General features: G+C 41.9%; 1 protein-coding gene across 1 annotated transcript in view; it reads left to right on the plus strand.

The window, feature by feature from the left end:
* Positions 1-20,844, plus strand: part of zpld1a (zona pellucida-like domain containing 1a) — a gene marked incomplete at its 5' end in the record, with an annotated part of 47,858 nt that overhangs the window by 19,411 nt on the left and 7,603 nt on the right. The window contains 3 exon segments of the mRNA NM_001165392.1: positions 11,873-11,953; positions 12,054-12,225; positions 12,391-12,493. Of these exon segments, the coding sequence (NP_001158864.1) occupies positions 11,873-11,953; positions 12,054-12,225; positions 12,391-12,493 (356 nt within the window).

Below are 20,844 nucleotides of genomic sequence, written 5' to 3' on the forward strand. Positions count from 1 at the left end.
GCCATCCCGAGTTCATCGGGCCAGTCAATTTCGCATTTCTGCAGTATTTATGAGCATGTCAAATTCTTGATGGTAAATGCCCATTGAAACATATTGCAAATGGACAGCCGTGCACTTGGTGATTGGAATGGGTTACCAGTAGCACATTTTTTAAATAGTTTTAGGGGGGAGCAAGGGCTCTATGGTTGGGTAGGGAGCACCCCCCACCAGTGCCCATCCAATAGGATGCGCCCCTGGTCATTTTGGACGTTTTTAAAAAAATCATAAAAAAATAACAGAGTCCCACTTCTCCCTCATCATACATGACAAATAGACCATCTAGGTTGATTCATGGCTTAACATAGGGCTATATATCATTTTGGCAGTATAAATGCCATTTGGACATGGTTCACTGACTTTTGGGTTTGGAAAACGACTTCATATGATCGTACATGGCAAATGGACATAACACCGTGATTTGGCACTTTCAATACTTTCATATTGCATTTGGACATTTGTTATGGCATTTGGCAATGGTTCACTGACTTTTGACTTCGACTTTTGACTTCCTATAAAATCATATTGCAAATGGACAAAACATCCTGATTTGGCACTTTCAATACTTTCATATTGCATTTAGAGATTTCTTATGGCATTTGGCAATGGTTCACTGACTTTTGACTTCGACTTTTGACTTCCTATAAAATCATATTGCAAATGGACAAACATATGCCTTATGGACAAGTTAAAAAAATATGACAATAAAATATGACAAAAATATGTTCATACAGTTCTTATACATGTATAATTGACAAAATAAATCAAAAGAATTTCAAAAAACGGTCCAGAAAGCACTTTTTTAAGAGGGTGATAAGTTTTAGATTTTTTTTTCAAATTTTCAAAATTTGACCCTTAGGTCTTGACTTGATGTGCATTTGCAATATTATAATGTACCGTGGAGCGCGCTCACTCACTTTTGCTGTGTGACACTTGGCATTTGCCATATGGCATTTACAATATGTTTTGAATGAAACAGCGTCCATTTGAGTGGTATTGTACATCGTGTATATGTTTCATACGGTGCCAATAAGTTCCCATTCATTTTTGTCCATTTCAGGGGGGTATTCCCTTACATCTATTAAGACTTTGTCCACAATGAAAAAGGCACGCTTACCCCTTGTAACGTCTGCTTCCAACTCACACTCTCAAACACGTACATCCCCTGAACGCAGCTCACTCTCCAGATCCCAATCACCTGAATTCTAATCACCTGTTCACACACCTGTATGTCATTATCACACACTATTTAGTTCAGTTCTTTGCACCCCATCATTTTGAGGTATTGTTTGTTTTGTGACACACTTCTAGTCGGAGCTCTATGTTTCCTTGTAATTTAATCCTCCCGTGTATGGTAGTTTTTGCCTGCCTCACTAACGGTGCCTATTCCCTGCCTGTACCTTAGCCTATCAGAGGCTTGGTCCTGGTCAATCCCTGGATGGGAAACCAGATGCTGCTGGAAATGGTTTTGGAGGGCCAGTAGGAGGAACTTTTTCCGCTGTTCTAAAAACAGTGCTTGGGGACATTGCTCTCTGTAGAGTGCTGTCTTTTGGATGGGACATCAAATGGGTGTCCTGACTCTCTGTGGTCACTAAAGATCCCATGGCACTTATCATAAGAGTAGAGGTGTTAACCCTGGTGTCCTGGCTAAGTTCCCAATCTGGCCCTCATACCATCATGGCCACCTAATCTTCCCCAGCTTTCAATTGTATCATTCATCCCCCCCTCTCCCCTGTAACTATTCCCCAGGTTGCTGTAAATGATGTGTACTCAGTAAACTTAACTGATAAAATAAGGGTAAAATAAATAAAATGCATGACACAATCTATGTTGAGGCTAGTTAACTTAAACATCTATATTGAGGCTAGTTAACTTAAAACGCAAATGGAGATCCAAATAACCAAAACACAGCCTTCAGCCTACTACAGTGAGATGCAGCCATGCACAGCTGTTTTGACAAATAAATAGGTCTATAGGCCCGCTTGAAACATGGAGAACCATGCTGCTCATGAGTTCTGCAACATGTTGTGCCTGTAGCTCAGGACCTGCCTGTAGCTCAGAACTTGAAGCAAGGATATGCATAGTCTTGATACCATTTGAAATAAAATCAAATGTTATTAGTCACAAGCGCCGAATACAACCTTATAGTGAAATGCTTACTTACAAGCCCCTAACCAGCAATGCAGCAAAAAAATATGAATAAGAAAAAAGTAACAACTAATGAAAGAGCAGTAGTAACCCATGCCAAATCTTTTCAGGCTCCTGAAGGAGAATAGGTTTTGTCGTGCCCTCTTCACAACTGTCTTGGTGTGTTTGGACCATGTTAGTTTGTTGGTGATGTGAACACCAAGGAACTTGAAGCTCTCAACCTGCTCCACTACAGCCCCGTCGATGAGAATGGGGGCGTACTCGGTCCTCTTTTTCCGGTAGTCCACAATCATCTCCATTGTCTTGATCATGTTGAGGGAGAGATTGTTGTCCTGGCACCACGTGGCCAGGTCTCTGACCACCTCCCTATAGGCTGTCTCACCATTGTCGGTGATCAGGTCTACCACTGTTGTCATGGGCAAACTTAATGATGGTGTTGGAGCCGTGCCTGCCCATGCAGTCATGAGTGAAAAGGAGGGGACTGAACACGCACCCCTGAGGCGCCCCTGTGTTGAGGATCAGCATGGCAGATGTTGTTACCTACCCTTACCACCTGGGGGGCGGCCCATCAGGAAGTCCAGGATCCATTTGCAGAGGGAGGTGTTTAGTTCCAGGATCCTTAGCTTAGTGATGAGGTTAGAGGGTACTATGGTGTTGAAGGCCGAGCTGTAGTCAATGAGTAGCATTCTCATATAGGTGTTCATTTTGTCCAGGTGGGAAAGGGCAGTGTGGAGTGCAATAGAGATTGCATGATCTGTGGATCTGTTAGTGAGGTATGCAAATTGGAGTGGGTCTAGGGTTTCTGGGATAATGGTGTTGTGAGCCATGACCAGCCTTTCAAATCACTTCATGGCTGCAGACATGAGTGCTACGGATCGATAGTCATTCAGGGAGGTTACCTTTAGTGTTCTTGGGCACAGGGACTATGGTGGTCTGCTAGAAACATGTTGATATTATGACTATTATACACTGCTCAAAAAAATAAAGGGAACACTTAAACAACACAATGTAACTCCAAGTCAATCACACTTCTGTGAAATCAAACTGTCCACTTAGGAAGCAACACTGATTGACAATACATTTCACATGCTGTTGTGCAAATGGAATAGACAACAGGTGGAAATTATAGGCAATTAGCAAGACACCCCCAATAAAGGAGTGGTTCTGCAGGTGGGGACCACAGACCACTTCTCAGTTCCTATGCTTCCTGGCTGATGTTTTGGTCACTTTTGAATGCTGGCGGTGCTTTCACTCTAGTGGTAGCATGAGACGGAGTCTACAACCCACACAAGTGGTTCAGGTAGTGCAGCTCATCCAGGATGGCACATCAATGCCAGCTGTGGCAAGAAGGTTTGCTGTGTCTGTCAGTGTAGTGTCCAGAGCATGGAGGCGCTCCCAGGAGAAAGGCCAGTACATCAGGAGACGTGGAGGAGGCCGTAGGAGGGCAACAACCCAGCAGCTGGACCGCTACCTCCGCCTTTGTGCAAGGAGGAGCAGGAGGAGCACTGCCAGAGCCCTGCAAAATGACCTCCAGCAGGCCACAAATGTGCATGTGTCTGCTCAAACGGTCAGAAACAGACTCCATGAGGGTGGTATGAGGGCCCGACGTCCACAGGTGGGGGTTGTGCTTACAGCCTAACACCGTGCAGGACGTTTGGCATTTGCCAGAGAACACCAAGATTGGCACATTCGCCACCAGCGCCCTGTGCTCTTCACAGATGAAAGCAGGTTCACACTGAGCACGTGACAAACGTGACAGAGTCTGGAGACGCCGTGGAGAACGTTCTGCTGCCTGCACCATCCTCCAGCATGACCGGTTTGGCGGTGGGTCAGTCATGGTGTGGGGTGGCATTTCTTTGGGGGGGTCGCACAGCCCTCCATGTACTCGCCAGAGGTAGCCTGACTGCCATTAGGTACCGAGATGAGATCCTCAGACCCCTTGTGAGACCATATACTGGTGCGGTTGGCCCTGGGTTCCTCCTAATGCAAGACAATGCTAGACCTCATGTGGCTGGAGTGTGTCAGCAGTTCCTGCAAGTGGAAGGCATTGATGCTATGGACTGGCCTGCCCGTTCCCCAGACCTGAATCCAATTGAGCACATCTGGGACATCATGTCTCACTCCATCCACCAACTCCACGTTGCACCACAGACTGTCCAGGAGTTGGCGGATGCTTTAGTCCAGGTCTGGGAGGAGATCCCTCAGGAGACCATCCGCCACCTCATCAGGAGCATGCCCAGGCGTTGTAGGGAGGTCATACAGGCACGTGGAGGCCACACACACTACTGAGCCTCATTTTGACTTGTTTTAAGGACATTACATCAAAGTTGGATCAGCCTGTAGTGTGATTTTCCACTTTCATTTTGAGTGTGACTCCAAATCCAGACCTCCATGGGTTGATAAATTGGATTTCCATTGATTATTTTTGTGTGATTTTGTTGTCAGCACATTCAACTATGTAAAGAAAAAACTATTTAATAAGATTATTTCTTTCATTCAGATCTAGTATGTGTTGTTTAAGTGTAACCTTTATTTTTTTGAGCAGTATATTATGACAAGTGTCAGTGAAGACACTTGCCAGTTGGTCAGCGCATGCTCGCAGTACACGTCCTGGTAATCCTTCTGGTCCTGCGGCCTTGTGAATGTTGTCTTGTTTAAAGGTCTTACTCACTTAGGCTGTGGAGAGCGTGATCACACAGTCTTCCGGAACAGCTGGTGATCTCATGCATGTTTCAGTGTTTTTTGCCTCGAAGCGAGCATAGAAGTAGTTTAGCTCGCCTGGTAGGCATGTCACTGGGCAGCTCTCAGCTGTGCATGTCCTGGCACATCCGACAAGCGTCAGAGGCGGTGGAGTACGATTCGATCTTAGTCCTGTATTGAAGCTTTGCCTGTTTGATGGTTCGTCAGAGGGCATAGCGGGATTTCTTATAAGCTTCCGGGTTAGAGTCCCACTCCTTGAAAGCGGCAGCTCTAGCCTTTAGCTCAGTGTGGCTGTTGCTTGTAATCCATGGCTTCTGGTTGGGGTATGTACGTGTGGTCACTATGGGGTTGACGTCATCGATGCACTTATTGATGAAGCTAATGACTGTTGTGGTGTACTCCTCAATGCAATCGGAGGAATCCAGGAACATATTCCAGTCTGTGCTAGCAAAACAGTCCTGTAGCTTAGCATCTGATTCATCTGACTTTTTTATTGATCGAGTCACTTGTGCTTCCAGCTTAAATTTTAGCTTGTAAGGAGAAATCAGGAGGAAAGAATTATGGTCAGATTTACCAAATGGAGGGCGAGGGAGAGCTTTGTATGCATCTCTGTGTGTGGAGTAAAGGTGGACCAGAGTTTTATATTTGTTTATTTTTTCCTTCTCTGGTTGCACATTTAACATGCTGATAGAAATTTGGTAAGACCGATTTTAAGTTTCCCTGCATTAAAGTCCCCGGCCACTAGGAGTGCCGCCTCTGGGTGAGCGTTTTCCTGTTTGCTTATGGTGGAATACAGCTCATTGAGTGCGGTCTTAGTGCCAGCCTCAGTCTGTGGTGGTATGTAGGCAGCTATGAAATATACAGATGAGCACTCTCTAGGTAGATAGTGTGGTCTACAGCTTATCATGAGATACTCTACCTCAGGCGAGCAAAACCTTGAGACTACCTTAGATATCTTGCACCAGCTATTATTTACAAAAATAAATAGTCCGCCGCCCCTCGTCTTATCAGACGCCGCTGTTCTATCCTACCGATACAGTGTATAACCAGCCAGCTGTATGTTGATAATGTCGTCGTTCAGCCATGACTCCGTGAAGCATAAGATATTAAAGTTTTTAATGTCCCGTTGGTATTTTAATCTTCTGCGTAGGTCATCGATTTTATTTTCCAAAGATTGCACATTTGCTAGCAAAATTCTCAGAAGGCAGACCTGCCCTCCGTCCCCTTTTTCTCCGCCTTCTCTTCACGCAAATTGACGGGGATCTGGGTCTGTTCCCGGGAAAGCAATATGTCATTCACGTCGGCCTCGTCAGACTCTTTAACCTCTTACATCTACACGTTCCGCTAGCGGAACACCTGCTCCAATATCCAATGATAGGCGTGGCGCGAATTACAAATTCCTCAAAAATACAAAAACTTCAATTTTTCAAACATATGACTATTTCACAGCATTTTAAAGACAAGACTCTCCTTTATCTAACCACACTGTCCGATTTCAAAAAGGCTTTACAGCGAAAGCAAAACATTAGATTATGTCAGCAGAGTACCCAGCCAGAAATAATCAGACACCCATTTTTCAAGCTAGCATATAATGTCACAAAAACCCAGAAGACAGCTAAATGCAGCACTAACCTTTGATGATCTTCATCAGATGACACACCTAGGACATTATGTTATACAATACATGCATGTTTTGTTCAATCAAGTTCATATTTATATAAAAAAAACAGCTTTTTACATTAGCATGTGACTAGCATGTGACTAGCATTCCCACCGAACACTTCCGGTGAATTTACTAAATGACTCACGATAAACGTTCACAAAAAACATAACAATTATTTTATGAATTATAGATACAGAACTCCTTTATGCACTCGCTATGTCCGATTTTAAAATAGCTTTTCGGTGAAAGCACATTTTGCAATATTCTGAGTAGATAGCCCGGCCATCACAGGCTAGCTATTTTGACACCCACCAAGTGTGGTACTCACCAAACTCCGTTTTACTATTAGAAAAGTTTGATTACCTTTGCTGTTCTTCGTCAGAATGCACTCTCAGGACTTCTACTTCAATAACAAATGTTGGTTTGGTTCCAAATAATCCATAGTTATATCCAAATAGCGGCGTTTTGTTCATGCGTTCAAGACACTATCCGAAGGGTAAAGAAGGGTGATGCGCCCGACGCGTTTCGTGACAAAATATTTCAAAATATTCCATTACCGTACTTCGAAGCATGTCAAACGCTGTTTAAAATCCATTTTTTATGCTATTTTTCTCGTAAAAAAGCGATAATATTCCGACCGGGAGTCATTGTTTTCGTTCAAAGAGAGAGAAAGTAAACATGGTGTCGGCTCGTGCACGCGCCTCCAGTCTCATTGTCCTCAGATCGACCACTTACAAAATGCGCTACTGTTTTTCAGCCAGAGCCTGCAAAGCCACCATTCATCGTTCTGGCGCCTTCTGAGAGCCTATGGGAGCGTTAGAAAATTTCACGTTATGCCAGAGATCCCCTGTTTTGGTTAGAGATGATCAAGAATGCCAAGAAAAAGTCAGAGAGAGCGCTTCCTGTTTGGAATCTTCTCAGGTTTTGGCCTGCCAAATGAGTTCTGTTATACTCACAGACACCATTCAAACAGTTTTAGAAACTTTAGGGTATTTTCTATCCAAATCACACAATTATATGCATATTCTAGTTACTGGGCAGGAGTAGTAACCAGATTAAATCGGGTACGTTTTTTATCCGGCCGTGCAAATACTGCCCCCTATCCCCATCAGGTTAAACCCTTTACACTGAAGATCTGTGAAGTTATTTGGATTTTTACAAATTATCTTTGAAAGACATGCTCCTGAAAAATGTATGTTTCTTTTTTTGCTAAGTTTATTATTCTAGCCCAGGCTCAATTTAGATTTTGACCACTAGATGGCAGCAGTGTATGCAAAGTTTTAGACTGATCCAATGAGCCATTGCATGTCTGTTCAAAATGTTGTATCAAGACTGCCCAAATGTGCCTAATTTGTTTATTAATACATTTTCAAGTTCATAATTGTTCACTCTCCTCAAACAATAGCAATGTATTATTTCACTGTAATAGCTACTGTAAATTGGACAGTGCAGTTAGATTAACAAGAATTTAAGGTCTATGTCCTGGGATTTTTTGTTTGTTACTTACAACCTCATGCTAATCACATTTGCCTAGTTAGCGCAACCGTCCCATAGAGTTTAATTTGAGCTGGAACAGGATCCGGCACCTCTCCATTTTGGACTGTTTTGTTCCGGAACCTATTTGGCCGGATCCTGTACCTCTCCTGGCATGAAATTATTTGAAATGTAAGATATTATTTTTAATGTAAAAAGTCTAATAAAAGCGATCAAAGTTCATTCGAGTTGTCTATTATTTAATTATCCTGCCCCCACCAAACAGTGTAATGTTAAAAAATAGATTTTCAGCCTGGGCCTAACATTCTAAGAGTTGATTTGGGTTGGCCCGGGTTTATGCTTTCTAACTTTTTAACTTTCTATGATCTTGCTCTCTCTCTCTCTACTCTGATAGACATGAGCCTGCATCTCTCAAGCTTTGCACTACATAATTTATTTCCTTATAGAATCATAGCCACATGAAGGGTTCTGAATGAACTGCAGCACCCCTGATCAATTGAAATACATTTGCCAAAGTTATAGAATTACTGCTGTCTGTTCAGAAATGAATAATAATTCAGAATAGCCTATTACACAATGAGAAGGCCTATAATTTAGCGACAGATGATCAATAGCTGTGGATTGTAGCCTAATAACATGGACTAGCCTACAGTCAGGAACGTGCAGTAAATCTGGCAGTGAAAAAACAGCATGCAGACAAAACAGGCCTTTTGCAATATTTCAAATACAATCGAGGGAAAATACAGGTTGAAAAGCAAATGGCTACTGCTGAAAAGAGAAGACTATGCTGTAGACTACCAAAATATTTGATCAACTTTCAAATATTGTTGAGAGAGACTCTCTTTTGGCACGAGCGCATCGGCCATCACCAGCGAGTGAGCTGTGCGTCATTGGGTGAGCCATTGAAACTGGAAAGCATTTTTAGGGCTAACGTTTTGTATGGTATGTATAATTTCAGAATGTCCATCCATTTTTGTATATGTTGCGAATTTTCTAAAAGTACAATATGTTATGAATTTGCAAAACGTACAAAATTTGACTTTTTGGGCGATCCGACCAAATTCATATATAAATGTTCAGTTAGAGATCTATCATTCTCATTGAAAGCAAGTCTAAGAAGTAATAGATCTGTTCTATGTGCACTATTCAATGCTTCCCATTAAGTTTTGTTTTGAAAATACAATATTTTTGTTTATGGAAAATGTATTTCACAGCGGTTTAGATGGTACAATGATTCTCTACAGAATGACTGCTTTTTTTGTCACAAACTGAAATTAGTCAAACTATTCAATTTTAGCAATCAGGAAATGGCGGCGCGATTTCTGCATATTGCACCTTTAAGTAACCTTCTGCTTTATTTAATGATACCAAACGTAACATATCATACTAATTTAAGTTTCCCGGATTTACATTTACTACGTTTACTATGTCTAGTCTATGAAACCAGGCTGCCTTCACACACCGCAGAGCGCCCTGTCCATAATGCTTACACAGTGCTGCGGAGATACAGATTTTTTGGGGGCGCCAACCTGTCACTCAAGCATTTTAAACTTTTTAGCTATTTTTAAATAGGAACATAAAACTAAAACTGAGGGGGCTAAAGTTTGAATCTTTAGCCCCCTCGTTGTGCAGGCCCACCAACTGAGATACAGAGGACCATGGGATAATTATACAGGCTCATTACATTTTTAGCTCTTCTTGACCAAATAAAGTGTTGAACAAAAATCAAAGGGAAATTCAAGAGGAGGGGCCCATAATACTATTAACTGTGTCACTACTGTGTCAATTAACCTCTCTAGGGTAGGTGGCACCAAATCGTCCCACCTACGTAACAGCCAGTGTAATCCCGTGGCGCGTTATTCAAAAACCTAAAAAATGCAAAAACTTCAATTTTTCAAACATATGACTATTTTACACCATTTTAAAGACAAGGCTCTCGTTAATCTAACCACACTGTCCGATTTCAAAAAGGTTTTACAACGAAAGCAAAACATTAGATTATGTCAGCAGAGTACCCAGCCAGAAATAATCAGACACCCATTTTTCAAGCTAGCATATAATGTCACATTTACCCAAACCACAGCTAAATGCAGCACTAACCTTTGATGATCTTCATCAGATGACAACCTTAGGACATTATGTTATACAATACATGCATGTTTTGTTCAATCAAGTTCATATTTATATAAAAAACCAGCTTTTTACATTAGCATGTGACTAGCATGTGACTAGCATTCCCATCGAACACTGCCGGTGAATTTACTAAATTACTCACGATAAACGTTCACAAAAAGCATAACAATTATTTTAAGAATTATAGATACAGAACTCCTCTATGCACTCGATATGTCCGATTTTAAAATAGCTTTTCGGTGAAAGCACATTTTGCAATATTCTCAGTAGATAGCCCGGCATCACAGGGCTAGCTATTTAGACACCCAGCAAGTTTAGCACTCACCAAAGTCAGATTTACTATAAGAAAAATGTTATTACCTTTTCTGTCTTCGTCAGAATGCACTCCCAGGACTTCTACTTCAATAACAAATGTTGGTTTGGTCCAAAATAATCCATAGTTATATCCAAACAGCGGCGTTTTGTTCGTGCGATCAAGACACTATCTGAAAGGGTAAATAAGTGTGACGAGCATGGCGCAATTCGTGACAAAAAATGTCTAAATATTCCATTACCGTACTTCGAAGCATGTCAACCGCTGTTTAAAATCAATTTTTATGCCATTTTTCTCATAAAAAAGCAATAATATTCCGACCGGGAATCTGCGTTTAGGTTAACAGACGAAAGAAAATAAAGCATGGGGTCAACTCGGGCATGCGCCTAAGCCCATAGTACTCTGATCGGCCACTTGCCAAAAGCGATAATGTGTTTCAGCCAGAGGCTGCCTCGATATCGTTCAGCTTTTTCCCGGGCTCTGAGAGCCTATGGGAGCTGTAGGAAGTGTCAAGTTAGAGCAAAGATCCTCAGTCTTCAATAAAAAGAGCCAAGATGAAACACAACTTGTCAGACAGGCCACTTCCTGCATGGAATCTTCTCAGGTTTTGGCCTGCCATTTGAGTTCTGTTATACTCACAGACACGATTCAAACAGTTTTAGAAACTTTAGGGTGTTTTCTATCCAAAGCCAATAATTATATGCATATTCTAGTTACTGGGCAGGAGTAGTAACCAGATTAAATCGGGTACGTTTTTTATCCGGCAGTGTCAATACTGCCCCCTAGCCCTAACAGGTTAAGAAACGCCCCACAAACATCACCCCATTGGCCCCATGTGGGTATTCGGTGGATAAGTTTGGCATGGGCTAGCCCACAACAGCCTAACATGGGCCAGACCACAACAAGCCCACACCAACCCAACATGGGCCATTGTGCCAATGTGGGCATGTTGCTGGGAAAATATGGCCTTATTTCAGGCAAAGTGAGGGCTGCCTTTCCATATGGGCTGCCCACACTGGGAAACAAATGGCAAATGCCTTGGTGGCCAATGTAGTCAATGATCAAAAGCTCATTGGCCCAAATGTTTGCAGCCTACATGGGGACAATATTTTAGCCCACATCGTGCCAATGAGACTTGTTTGCTGGGGCCCCGCTGTCACTGACCTACTATCCCTGCCGACAACACATGGTAGGACAGACGCCATGACTGAAAGGGACGGAGCCTAATCCTCAGTGACTCAATGCTAACCTTACTGGAGAAAGGGAGGCCCTTGTCCTGAGGTGATAAGACCGGACCCCTCTTTCAGATTGTTTGATCCTAGTTGCGCAATCATACCTATTTTAATGACCATTTACCATATTTTTCCTTCTCCCTGCTAAAATAGATGGAATGTTCTGATGGACTACTGTTACACCACCGCCTCTGGGAATCCAAATGATGAACTTCGCTATGACCTCTTCTTTAGGTAATTCTCATGCATGTTTCTCTGAAGCAATTTCCTTGAACAGTGCGGTAGTGTGATTTTTCCAATCTGTTTTGTTGTTTTGCCTTTGTTTCTGAACCAGCTGTGACAAAGACCCACAGACAACTGTGTTTGAGAATGGGAAGAGTCAAATGGGCCGTTTTGCCTTTGAAGTGTTTCGCTTTGTCAAGCACAAGAACCAGAAAATGTCTACTGTCTTCCTGCACTGCGTTACCAAGCTGTGTCGAGCCGATGACTGCCCCATGCTCATGCCGGTGAGGTTCTGAGGGTGACCTCTGGTAATATTAGTCCAAAAGGCATTCACACCAAAAGATGAGAAACAAAGCAATGACTTGGTACCTTTAGTAACATGCTGGTAACTTGAACTCAAAGCAAAAATATTTGGATTAAAGCCACATATCCCTGTCTTGTCTCCACAGATCTGTGGTAGTAGAAAGAAGCGGGACGTCTCAGAGAGGACAGAATCAAACTCTGCATCAGGAAACGCTATCATTACTGCTGGACCAATAATCACAAGGAGCGGTACGCCTCGCCACTGTCCACCTCCTCCCTCCCCCTCAATCATCCACCCCTGGCACATGCCCTATTCCAAATCCACCCCTGTACTAAAGAGTTGAATGAACAGGAGAGAATGCAGACCTACCCAACGCAAGATCCAATTCTAATTTTGTGCTCCTGGGTGGCCCAGCGGTCTAAGGCACTGCATCTCAGTGCTAGAGGTGTCACTACAGACACCCTGGTTCGAATCCAGGTTCTACCACAACCGGTTGTGATTGGGAGTCCCATAGGGCGGTGCACAATTGGCCCTTGGCTCGTGTAGGCTGTCATTGTATATAAGGATTTGTTCTAAACTGACTTGCCTAGTTAAATGTTTTTAATGTACTCTTTGAGGTATATACTACTATATGTGACCCGATTCAGGAAACTAGGCGTAAGTCGCAAGTCACCACTTCACAGGAGAGCAGTTTGAACGTAAAACATTTTTTTTTGTCAAATGCGAATTTTTGGCAGAATTGCCTAATCGAACATGTGAACTTTCATGTGCGTTAATAACAAACTTGTATGCCATCTGTAAATAAGAATAAAGTTGTTAAATTACGAGCCTTGTTGGTTAAGCCACAGAAAAAGTTAGCAACCTTCCCACTAGCCATGATTGACTGAGATAATGTGGGCTGGACATGCTGAAAGAGGAGTTTGGATTGGTCTGCCGTAAAGAAAGCGTCTGTCTATTTGAGCTCGTCAGTCTGTGTTGGTAATCCTGTCGAACGCTGCTTTTTTATAAACGTATTGTGTAGTGGAGCTGCATAAGTGTTGCTCTCCATTTTCTGGAGGATCAAGTTTTGATAGCTAAAGAGATGGAGAAAACCCTGTCTCCAGATTACGTCTTCAAACTAAGGATGGCATTCCTGACAGAGAGGTGTGTCCATGATGCATGTTGATAGTCTAGCGTTAGGTAGCTACATTTTCATATATTACACATCTCAAATTTTGACAAAGTGGTTTCTTTTCAAGCTAAAGTGTACTGTTAGCTAGCTAGCTAACGTTAGCTGACTGGCTCCCTATCTGACGTTATTATTTGTTTCCCAGAGCCGTTTGCTTTTCTAGTTAGTCTAATGTTAGCTAGCTAACATTGGACCTGGTTGGTTAGTTCCCAGCAATGTGGCATTGTTGCCACTTTGTTCATTGTTTAACTGGCTAACGTTAGCTGGCTGGCTCATTTGCTAACATGACGTGTGTGTGATCTTAAACGTTGTTTACCTAGCTAGGTTCATTGTTTAGCTAGCTAGCTATATGTCTTAAGCTAAAGTGTACTGTTAGCTAGCTAACATTAGCTAGCTGGCTCCCTAGAGGATGTTATTATTTGTTTCCCAGAGCTGTTTGCTTTTGTAGTTAGAACCTAATATTAGGCAGTGTTGGCACTTTGTTCACTGTTGTTGAACTAGGTTACTTTGATGGAGACGGGCTTAGTCCGGCACACGTAAGATTCTTAATTTGGCTTGTTATCGGAAAGGCTGTGTGGGGCAATAGATAGAGCATTGGCCTTCTAGGTGAAATTGGTGAAGAGATTCAAATGTCGTGGGTTCAAGTCCCACTAGAGTCAAATGTAACATTTTGTCTCCTCCTTCCCTGGACAATGGAATGCAAAGAGTGATCTTTTACAAAATAGCAAATGGTCTAATCCGGGGACCTATATTTCGCACCTAAACTCAGCAAAAAAAGAAAAACCCTCTCACTGTCAACTGCGTTTATTTTCAGCAAACTTAACATGTATAAATATTTGTATGAACATAAGATTCAACAACTGAGACAAACTGAACAAGTTCCACAGACATGTGACTAACAGAAATTGAATAATGTGTCCCTGAACAAAAGGGGGGGTCAAAAGTAACAGTCAGTATCTGGTGTGGCCACCAGCTGCATTAAGTACTGCAGTGCATCTCTTCCTCATGGACGGCACCAGATTTGTCAGTGCTGTGAGATGTTACCCCACTCTTCCACCAAGGCACCTGCAAGTTCCCGGACATTTCTGGGGGGAATGGCCGTTGCCCTCACCCTCCGATTCAACTGCTCCCAGGCGTGCTCAATGGGATTGAGATCCGGGCTCTTTGCTGGCCATGGGAGAACACTGACATTCCTGTTTTGCAGGCAATCATGCACAGAATGAGCAGTATGGCTGGTGGCATTGTCATGCTGAAGGGTCATGTCAGGATGAGCCTGCAGGAAAGGTACCACATGAGGGAGGAGGATGTCTTCCCTGTAACGCACAGCACTGAGATTGCCTGCAATGACAACAAGCTCAGTCCAAAGAGGATGTGACACACCGCCCCAGACCATGACGGACCCTCCACCTCCAAATCGATCCCGCTCCAGAGTACAGGCCTCGGTGTAATGCTCATTCCTTCGACAATAAACGCAAATCCTACCATCGCCCCTGGTGAGGCAAAACCGCGACTCATCAGTGAAGACCACTTTTTGCCAGTCCTGTCTGGTCCAGCGACGGTGGGTTGTGCCCATAGGCGACGTTGTTGCCAGTGATGTCTGGTGAGGACCTGCCCTATTTCAAATCCAATCGAGGGAAAATACAGGTTGGAAAGCAAATGGCTTCAGCTGAAAAGAGAAGACTATGCTGTAGGCTACCAAAATATTTGAGCAACTTTCAAATATTGTTTAGAGAGACTCTTTTGGCACGAGCGCATCGGCCATCACCATCGAGTGAGCTGTGCATCATTGGGTGAGCCATTGAAACTGGAAAGCAATTGTAGGGCTATAATTTCCTCCTCGTATTGTAGCATACAATATGTGTCTCCACACACCTAGGCTGTTGATGGATTCAAGACAATGTCATTTTTATTGCTCTCAGATTCTGTTTGTCATTGTCAAAGTAGCCTCCAGTCTCCAGTCAAATGACGTAGAATTGCATGAAATGCGTTTATAAAAGGCCAACATTTTCCCTGGCCCCTAGGCTACATTGTTGTTTAACTAGCTAACGTTAGCTGGCTGGCTCGTTAGTTAACGTTACATGACGTGTATACAACACCCGTTGAATGTGGCCGGTGTCAGTAAATGTCTGGAAAAAAGCGTAATGAAATTGTTGTCAGCAGAGCTGGTTAGGCTGTTTTCATGTTATCCAGAGGTAAACAAAAATCATCGGCCAGGGCGTCAACTGTGCGCTCCGAGTGAAATGAGATGGGTGGGGCAAAAGCTTACGAGGTTGTGAACGATGCTGAATGGGTGTAGACAAAGAGCTCTTCACTAGATACCAAAACATTCTAAGGTGATTTTCTCAAAAGTGAGTTTACAAGTTGATCAACTTTCAAAGCCCAATTACTTTCCATTGTTCCTCAAATGCAGTGTATGATATACCATTTGTAGCTCTGTGGCTCTGCTTTTATCAATGTAAAAAACACTATTTCACATTTTGCTACATTAGTGTCACAGCCGTCGTAGGAATTAGACCAAAATGCAGCGGGAGTCTGTATACTAATCTTCTTTTTTATTGGCAGAAAGAAGGAAAACCAAAACAAAACACACGTATACAAAAACAACGACGACAAACAGTCCTGTAAAGGAATACAGCTATACACGAAACAACTACCCACAAAAACCCCATGAAAAACACCCCTACTAAATAGGACCTTCAATTAGAGGCAACGAGGAACAGCTGCCTCCAATTGAAGGTCAAAACAATAAACTAGACATAGAAATAGAAAAACTAGAAAATAGAACATAGAAATACAAAACATAGAACACAACCCAAAAACCCCGACAACAGAAAACAAACACACCCCTGCCACGTCCTGACCAAACTACAAAAACAAATAACCCCTTATATTGGTCAGGACGTAACAATTAGACCGAATCCAGGTGGTGAGTCACATATACAGTGCCTTCAGAAAGTATCCATTCCCCTTGACTTATTCCACATTTTGTTGTTACAGCCTGAATTCAAAATGTATTAAATATTATTACACACAATACCCCATAATGATAAAGTGAAAACCCGTTTTTAGAAATGTTTACAGATTTATTGGAAATGAAATACAGAAATATCTAATTTACATAACCTGTTATCCTCTATGGGCTAGGTGGGACGCTAGCGTGCCACCCGTGGTGCACTCCATCAACAGCAGGTGCATTTCAAGAGCGACAAATTTGAATCCAAATAAATGTCAAAATTTAAATTTTTCAAAAATACAACTATTTTACACCATTTGAAAGATAAACATCTCCTTAATCTAACCACGTTTTACGATTTCAAAAAGGTTTTACGGCGAAAGCATAAATTTAGAGTATGTTAGGACAGTACATTTACAAGAGTTGTGTGTAATGTTTTGTCAAGTCAAAGACAGGGTCACCAAAACCATAAAACCAGCTAAAATGATGCACTAACCTTTTACAATCTCCATCAGATGACACTCCTAGGACATTATGTTAGACAATGCATGCATTTTTAGTTCTATCAAGTTCATATTTATATCCAAAAACAGCGTTTTACTATGGCATTGATGTTGAGGAAATCGTTTCCCTCCAATAACCGGCAGTCAAGTCAGCGTCACAAATTAAATAATTAAAATTAGAAAACATTGGTAAAATATTATATTGTCATTTAAAGAATTATAGATTTACATCTCTTGAACGCAATCAACTTGCCAGATTTAAAAATAACCTTACTGGGAAATCACACTTTGCAATAATCTGAGCACTGCGCCCAGAAAAATACGCGTTGCGATACAGACTAGACGTCATGTTGGGGAGATCTAAAATCGAAAATACTATGTAAATAATCCATTACCTTTGATTCTCTTCATCAGATGTCACTTCCAGGTATCACAGGTCCATAACGAATGTAGTTTTGTTCAAAAAAGCTCATCATTTATGTCCAAAAATCTCCGTCTTGTTAGCACATGATCTAAGCCAGCCGGACTTCTCGTCATGAACGAGGGGAAAAAATATATTTACGTTCGTTCAAACATGTCAAACGTTGTATAGCATAAATCATTAGGGCCTTTTTTAACCAGAACATGAATAATATTCAAGGTGGACGAATGCATACTCTTTTATAACGTATTGGAACGAGGGTACCCAACATGAACTCGCGCGCCAGGTGTCTAATGGGACATCATCGTTCCATGGCTCTTGTTCGGTCAGATCTCCCTCCAGAAGACTCAAAACACTTTGTAAAGGCTGGTGACATCTAGTGGAAGCAATAGGAAGTGCCAAAATATTCCTCAGCCCCTGTGTTTTTCAATGGGATAGGTTTAAAGTCAATACAACACATCAGGTATCCACTTCCTGTCAGAAAATGTCTCAGGGTTTTGCCTGCCAAATGAGTTCTGTTATACTCACAGACACCATTCAAACAGTTTTAGAAACTTTAGAGTGTTTTCTATCCATATATAATAAGTATATGCATATTCTAGTTACTGGGTAGGATTAGTAACCAGATTAAATCGGGTACATTTTTTTTATCCAGACGTGCAAATGCTGCCCCCTAGCCCTAACAGGTTATGGCTAGGGGGCAGTATTGACACGGCTGGATAAAAAAACGTACCCGATTTAATCTGGTTACTACTCCTGCCCAGTAACTAGAATATGCATATAATTATTGGCTTTGGATAGAAAACACCCTAAAGTTTCTAAAACTGTTTGCATGGTGTCTGTGAGTATAACAGAACTAATTTGGCAGGCCAAAACCTGAGAAGATTCCAAACAGGAAGCGCCCTCTCTGACCATTTCTTGGACTTCTTTGTCATCTCTATCCATTACAAAGGACCTCTGCTGTTACGTGACACTTCCTACGGCTCACATGGGCTCTCAGAAGGCGGCAAAAAGCTGAATCGTGGCTTTGCAGGCTCTGGCTGAAACAAAGTAGCGCGTTTGGGTAGTGGCTGGTTACAGTACTGTGAGACTCAGGCTCGTGCCTGCGTCGACCGAAAGCTTTGTTTTCTTTCCTCTGTTTACCTAAAAGGAGATTCCCGGTCGGAATATTCTCGCTTTTTTACGAGAAAAATGGCATAAAAATGGATTTTAAACAGCGGTTGACATGCTTCGAAGTACGGTAATGTAATATTTAGAATTTTTTTGTCACGAATTGCGCCATGCTCGCGACCCTGATTTACCATTTCGGATAGTGTCTGGAACGCACAAACAAAATGCCGCTATTCGGATATAACGATGGATTATTTTGGACCAAACCAACATTTGTTATTGAAGTAGCAGTCCTGGGAGTGCATTCTGACGAAGACAACAAAGGTAATCAAACTTTTGTAATAGTAAATCGGAGTTTGGTCAGGGCTAAACTTGGTCGGTGTCTAAATGGCTAGCCGTGATGGCTGGGCTATCTACTGAGAATATTGCAAAATGTGCTTTCACCGAAAAGCTATTTTAAAATCGGACACCTCGATTGCACAAAGGAGTTCTGTATCTATAATTCTTAAAATAATTGTTGTTTTTTGTGAACGTTTATCGTGAGTAATTTAGTAAATTCACCGGAGGTTTGTGGGGGGTATGCTAGTTCTGAACGTCACATGCTAATGTAAAAAGCTGGTTTTTGATATAAATATGAACTTGATTGAACAAAACATGCATGTATTGTATAACATAATGTCCTAGGGTTGTCATCTGATGAAGATCATCAAAGGTTAGTGCTGCATTTAGCTGTCTTCTGGGTTTTTGTGACATTATATGCTAGCTTGAAAAATGGGTGTCTGATTATTTCTGACTGGGTACTCTGCTGACATAATCTAATGTTTTGCTTTCGTTGTAAAGCCTTTTTGAAATCGGACAGTGTGGTTAGACTAACGAGAGTCTTGTCTTTAAAATGCTGTAAAATAGTTATATGTTTGAGAAATTGAAGTAATAGCATTTCTAAGGTATTTGAAAATCGCGCCACTGGATTAGACTGGCTGTTGAGTAGGTGGGACGAATTCGTCCCGCCTAGCCCAGAGAGGTTAAAATCGGACACCTTGATTGCACAAAGGAGTTTTGTATCTATAATTCTTAAAATAATTGTTATGTTTTTTGTGAACGTTTATCGTGAGTAATTTAGTAAATTCACCGGAGGTTTGCGGGGGGTATGCTAGTTCTGAACGTCACATGCTAATGTAAAAAGCTGGTTTTTTATATAAATATGAACTTGATTGAACAAAACATGCATGTATTGTATAACATAATGTCCTAGGTGTGTCATCTGATGAAGATCATCAAAGGTTAGTGCTGCATTTAGCTGTCTTCTGGGTTTTTGTGACATTATATGCTAGCTTGAAAAATGGGTGTCTGATTATTTCTGGCTGGGTACTCTGCTGACATAATCTAATGTTTTGCTTTCGTTGTAAAGCCTTTTTGAAATCGGACAGTGTGGTTAGATTAACGAGAGTCTTGTCTTTAAAATGGTGTAAAAAGCATAACAATTATTTTAAGAATTATAGATACAGAACTCCTCTATGCAGTCGATATGTCCGATTTTAAAATAGCTTTTCGGTGAAAGCACATTTTGCAATATTCTCAGTAGATAGCCCGGCATCACAGGGCTAGCTATTTAGACACCCAGCAACTTTAGCACTCACCAAAGTCAGATTTACTATAAGAAAAATGTTATTACCTTTGCTGTCTTCGTCAGAATGCACTCCCAGGACTGCTACTTCAATAACAAATGTTGGTTTGGTCCAAAATAATCCATCGTTATATCCAAATAGCGGCGTTTTGTTCGTGCGTTCAAGACACTATCCGAAACGGTAAATAAGGGTGACGAGCATGGCGCAATTCGTGACAAAAAATGTCTAAATATTCCATTACCGTACTTCGAAGCATGTCAACCGCTGTTTAAAATCAATTTTTATGCCATTTTTCTAAAAAAAAAGCGATAATATTCCGACCGGGAATCTGCGTTTAGGTAAACAGACGAAAGAAAATAAAGCATGGGGTCGACTCGGGCACGCGCCTAAGCCCATAGTACTCTGATCGGCCACTTGCCAAACGCGATAAAGTGTTTCAGCCAGAGGCTGCCTCGATATCGTTCAGCTTTTTCCCGGGCTCTGAGAGCCTATGGGAGCCGTAGGATGTGTCACGTTATAGCAAAGATCCTCAGTCTTCAATAAAAAGAGCCAAGATTAAACACAACTTGTCAGACAGGCCACTTCCTGCATGGAATCTTCTCAGGTTTTGGCCTGCCATATGAGTTCTGTTATACTCACAGACACGATTCAAACAGTTTTAGAAACTTTAGCGTGTTTTCTATCCAAAGCCAATAATTATATGCATATTCTAGTTACTGGGCAGGAGTAGTAACCAGATTAAATCGGGTACGTTTTTTATCCAGCCGTGTCAATACTGCCCCCTAGCCCTAACAGGTTAATAAAAGAAGATGAATACAC

Source organism: Salmo salar, chromosome 04, assembly GCF_965601325.2.
Source record: "Salmo salar chromosome 04, fSalSal1, whole genome shotgun sequence".
NCBI classification, from domain to species: Eukaryota; Metazoa; Chordata; class Actinopteri; order Salmoniformes; family Salmonidae; genus Salmo; species Salmo salar.